The sequence below is a fragment of the Diplotaxodon limnothrissa genome, linkage group LG6 (assembly GCF_057381915.1).
Source record: "Diplotaxodon limnothrissa isolate DT_005_m linkage group LG6, D_limnothrissa_male_GT1.1, whole genome shotgun sequence".
NCBI classification, from domain to species: domain Eukaryota; kingdom Metazoa; phylum Chordata; class Actinopteri; order Cichliformes; family Cichlidae; genus Diplotaxodon; species Diplotaxodon limnothrissa.
The window spans coordinates 8,188,715-8,193,931 of record NC_140601.1 but is presented as its reverse complement, the minus strand read 5'-3'; the positions used below and the strand labels follow the sequence as shown (position 1 = coordinate 8,193,931).

The following is a 5,217-nucleotide window of genomic DNA, read 5'->3' as shown; positions in this document are numbered from 1 at the left end:
TTCGAGGCAAAGCACAGTTTTTTCAAACAGGTTGTTCGTCACACACGGTGCTTTAAAAATGTGCTACTGTCACTGGCAGTGAAACATCAGTTCATGATGGCATACCACTTGGAGTCTGTCACAACTGTAAGGCCGAGCCTAACTGTCTCAGCTGTTTCTACTGTCTCTGTTGACATTCTGCATCATGATGTACAGCGAGACTTGAGGATTAAATTCCCTGATATTACCCATATTCAGCTCACAAAGAATGCTTCTGTAAATGGAACAAACTACAGGCCTGGCATGATTGTAGTTTATGGCTGCTCTGCTGGATTGCCTGAATTTGCAGAAGTTGTCCAAATGGTTGTTGTGGAGGAAAACCTGAGCTTCATTGTCAAAGAGATGGGTGCCTGGTATAGGGAGCATTTTAGAGGTTTTGAACTTTTTCCCACATCACACATCTCCCTCGTTGATCTTGGTGCCTTGGTAGACCAGTACCCCTTGGCAGATTACAGGATTGGAGGCCGGCGAATGGTCATACTTAAAAGATTCATTCATATAGAAGGTAGTAAATGTTGTCTTCAATTGCATGTGTTCAGTTGCATGTGTTCAGTTGCAGTTATCTTCATGGCAACAGGAGGGGTACCACAAATGTTTAGCTTATTTTTAATAAAGATTGGATACTTCCCACAAGGGTAATATTTTTTTTTCCATTACATTTGAGTTCTTTTGGCCAAACATGCCTCATGTTGTCATGTGTCTTAAAAAAAACATCATTGATGATGCTCAAAACATTTTGATAAAGGATGAATTGCAACACATACCACTAAAAGCAAAGTGACACTTTTTGAGGATTCTGGCTGACGTATGCAAAAAAAACCCCAGTATGAAGCTATAGAATAAAATTAAATAAACTGCTTTTTACCCGTAAAACCTGTGTTGCAGTTCTGCACTCTTGTGCTCCCTAATAAAATTATTCAATGCAAAGTATTTTAACTTTTTTTTTTCTTCTAATGTCTTTAAAAATCAGATTGAAGAATGGCAGAGCAGCTGAAGCTGAGAGTCATCGTGGCAGATGATGATTTTAGGAGACTTGACGTTCCATCTGGGATGCCAAGAACTTTGACTGATCTTCAGAGCACAATTTGCCAAGCATTTGGAATTGAAAGAGACTTTCGTATTCAATTCATGGATCCTGACTTCAATAATGAGTTTATGAACATAACATCAATGCAAGACATTCAAGACCGAAGTACAATCAAACTTGTGTACATGGCAAATCTGGATACAAGTGCAACTTTGTCAAAGCAGTATCCCACATGCAGTCTTGACTCCTCTGCAAGTCCAGAAAGCATTCAAAGAAACTCCAGTCTCTCATCGTCTTCATCCAACTCAGACAGCACCATAATTCTACCACAGTCAGACAGTGAGCTGAGATCATGTGCATGGCCTCGCGAGTTTACTATTCCTCGATTTTCATTCAATGTAGAGGTGCAACTTCAGCGTGGAAATGAGACCTTCAGAGAAACTGGAACTCGGCTCAAGATTACTCCAGGTGTTAAATCTGACATCTTAGAGAAGCTAGCTGAGGCGATTTTTCAGTTTACTGCTTATCCTCAAAATTACCAAATAGATGAAGTTGCAGGGGCACTGATCAAAAAATTCCCTTGTCTGCGAGAGCCATCTGCCACAGGTTACTATGGCTGGATGATTAGCCTGAAATATAAGATGGCTAATTACAGGACAAAGATGCGCAACATTGACTGTCCTGAAGTGACTATAAATGCTTTGAAAAACAAATCCAGTGATGATTGCCTCCCAGCCAAAAATGTTAAGAAACCTAAAAAGGCTGAGGTCAATTTTTGTCCATTACACCCAGCTGGCGAAACGGATGACAGTCTAGAAAACATCAGGGTTGAGCTTTTGACCGACGTCAGACGAAGAAACAGTGCCTCAGATGTAAGACAGAAGATGTCAAGAACATTTTCCTACCGTAGACAAGAGGTGGTGCAGGGAAGTCCAACCGCTGGGGAGTTTAAAGCTAGGTGGCCTGCACTTTTCCAGATTAATGAGGTAAAGGCATGCTTTTTTTTTTGCTGAGTTTGCTTTTCAGTAATTCCTTATGTTATACATTAATTAATCTGGGCCACTTGGATTAAGACGATCCCAAATATAGGTATAAAGAGGCTGGCATTTATAGTGATTGACCTGTGTACCGTACAGAGTATTTATTTGAGCAGCACTTAAAATACAAGTTGTGTATGAAAAACATAAGTGACTTAAAGTGTAGAAACATGAATAAAATAAATTTTTGATTTTTCTTATAAATAAAAAATATTTGATTGTTTAAGTAAGTTTGCACTACATATAACCAACTACATATACCCAAACTATTTTATCGTGAGTTTGATTATTGAAATGATTGATTAATCATCTCAATAATTAATAGAGTGAAATCAGATTATCAATTGTGAATTAACCTAAAACCTTTTATTTAGCTATTAGTTTTTAGTTAGCCTCAGATTGTTAAAAGCATGTGCTAAACAAATGTAAATTAAAAATGTGATGAACAAACTTTGTTGCTCATAAGATAAAAAAAATAAATGGGTCAAGTTAAAACCCCTAAGACCTCTCACCACCAAGAGGTGCTGACCTCACAGGCGAGACACTCCCACCAGCGGACAAAGAGCACAGGAAAATGTGTTGCCAACCACCTGAAACAGACAAATATCTGCTTTTTAAAACCCTTTAAACCCGCTAAATGGACTGATGCCATTCATTTCTTCTTTGATTAACAGTAGTAACATCCTTCATGCACTGTATACTAACCCATATGCTAATTATGCTTTAGGAAGTGATGGCAATTGCATTGTAGCATTTAATGAAGAAATAACAAAATAATCATACCAATGATTAAGCACCAGTCTTCTTTTTTTCTCTCTGTGTGTGTGATACAGGTAAATGCTGAATTCCAGCGTATTACAACACTTCAACTGGAGACGACCTTTGCGGCACAGTTAGACAGAATTACACCTCAGCTGATGACAGTTTTCCAGAAGAAGGGCGGTGTTTCTGGGCAGAAACTTGCCCACCACTTGCAGATCATGCAAGAGGTAAATCTGAATATTGCAAATTCTATTTGGATTTAATTTGTCTTAAGTGGCAAGTCACTGGTGAGTCAAATAAGCCATTTTAGGTGACCGGCCAAGCAATCTAAATTTTGAAATTTTCATATATAAATTTTATTTACTATGTTTGAACTGACTTATGATAAAATTTACTTATTGCGAATGTCAGACATTGTTGTTGTTTTTTTCCAAATTGGTTTAATCAGCAACTCTCTTTAAACAGGCTGAAAGTGATGTTAAAGTGAAAAGGCAAGCAGTTCTCAGGGCACTTTGCCTCTACCTTGGTGAAGAGGACGGAAGCCTTATTCGGGAGTACTTGGTAAGTCATTGTTAGCAAGTCATCTATACACACACTTCTTAGATAGATATTTACACACACACACAAACGACTAGATTGGAATTTAATTGTAGAGTTAATTGTTTTTCTTTTACCTTTTTTATTAAATGTTTAGGACATTGAAGGAGATGACATCCAGAGAGGCCTAAAGAAGCACACCATGGGCATTTATGTCATCAACAAGGAGGATGGACAAAATGGACATTATGATGACATTGGAATATTTGTTGAAGGGGAGATAGTCATGGACAACATTGGATCTCCGGCCCAAGCTTGTGCATTGATGCTTGGAGTAATCTATGCACTAAACCTAGCCTACCCCAAGGAATTGAGGCACTATTATGAATTCATTCAGAAAGTGTTGATGGGATTGGATGGGGAAAAGCTCTCCCCCAAAGTCCTTGGGCTGAAGAACAAAATTGCTACTGGATAGGAAGATTTCTAAAACCACACATCCATTTACATTTTGTTATGTAAATTACCAATGACTGGTGCTCTTGTGAATAGGAGTGAAACATTTGTATAACCATCATTCGTTCTCACGTTCTGTGTTATGTTTTGATTGAACATTTTAACTTTCAATAATGAATGTTTCGCGTTTGGTACATTTGAGTAGCTTGAAGAGCAACTTTGTAATTATTCAGTTTACTGAAGCAATTTTTCTTTATTCCGGTCCTTGATAGCTGCTGACCTATAATCAGTGTTAACTCACCAGAACAGCAAGTCTGAAACTTTGGTTATTTTGTGGATGCATCAGTTTCTAATTGTGATACTTTATACCGCTGGCAGTGTTTTATTCTTTGTTAGAGGAAGAGAAACATTGGTTAACATTTCTCTTGTCTGTTGTTCCTGTTTTATTTGAATAGAGCTTTTTAAAGCTATTAGTTCATAGACAAAAGTTTTGTAATTTGCATTATACAAATTACAGCAATTTCCCTTACATGTGGATTCTTATTCTGTTTGCAACAAATTTTGCATTAATAAATGATGTGAAAGAATTTTGTTGTTTTCATTATTGGCGTTATTAAAAACTACAAATCAGGGTAAGCAATATTTTTTTTTAAGTAAAATTTACTTAATTGAAATAGAGAGAAATTAACAATTTTATTGATTTGAATATAACTTTGGGACATAAGTTTAAAGGAAACAAATTATTCTGGTACACTTAACACAACCTTAGTTGGAATTACTAATATTATTTGACTAAGTCGTATCCACAACAGTTAAGTTAAAGTAGCTTAAAAATATATGTTGGCTTTACTCGCTTAAATTAAATTCTGTGTACTTAAAAAATATTTCTGGATTCAAACAAATTTATTTCGTGCAACCACTTGTCATAAAAAAATTTAGTAAATTGAACAAAACATTTTTTTCAGTGTACTTACTTAGAATTTGTTGAATGATAATTATCACAATTCCACTCATTAAGGCTGTTGACTTACACACTTGGCATTTTTGCCAGCTTTCCTTCTTGGCTTCATCAGCTAATCTTTATTAATGTAGCAGCTCTTTTCCAGTCTCACTGACCAAAGCGTTTAAAGCACTCACAGATTCATACAGTGGTTTGAATACTGCTGTACAGATACTATACAATGCCTTTTTTTCACACACATGCTCACACTGCTTATTTTTCTGCAACCCACTGCTCTGTTACTTTCAATCCTTCAATTTTTTCCAATATTAAACTTTTATCCTCCTTTTTAAATCAGCCATTCTGCTGGCAGCCCATTTATCTACCTTTATGATTATTCAGATGCTGCTACTGCCAAACCT

The 5,217-nt window shown here is 36.6% G+C and overlaps 1 protein-coding gene across 1 annotated transcript; it reads left to right on the top strand.

Moving 5' to 3' along the window:
• The first annotated feature begins 1,728 nt into the window (after positions 1 to 1,728).
• Positions 1,729 to 3,877, top strand: LOC146630065 (uncharacterized). Its single transcript, XM_085355573.1, has 4 exons — positions 1,729 to 2,052; positions 2,937 to 3,092; positions 3,331 to 3,426; positions 3,560 to 3,877. The coding sequence occupies exons 1-4, from the start codon at positions 1,729 to 1,731 to the stop codon at positions 3,875 to 3,877; spliced, it is 894 nt and encodes a 297-aa protein (XP_085211699.1).
• The last annotated feature ends 1,340 nt before the right edge of the window (positions 3,878 to 5,217 follow it).

Excerpts from the sequence above, each read along its gene's own strand:
- LOC146630065 (XM_085355573.1), top strand. The coding sequence starts at position 1,729 with ATGCGCAACATTGACTGTCCTGAAGTGACTATAAATGCTTTGAAAAAC. Across the intron at positions 3,093-3,330 it reads ACTTGCAGATCATGCAAGAG|GCTGAAAGTGATGTTAAAGT; the intron begins GTAAATCTGAAT and ends CTCTTTAAACAG. Across the intron at positions 3,427-3,559 it reads GCCTTATTCGGGAGTACTTG|GACATTGAAGGAGATGACAT; the intron begins GTAAGTCATTGT and ends TTAAATGTTTAG.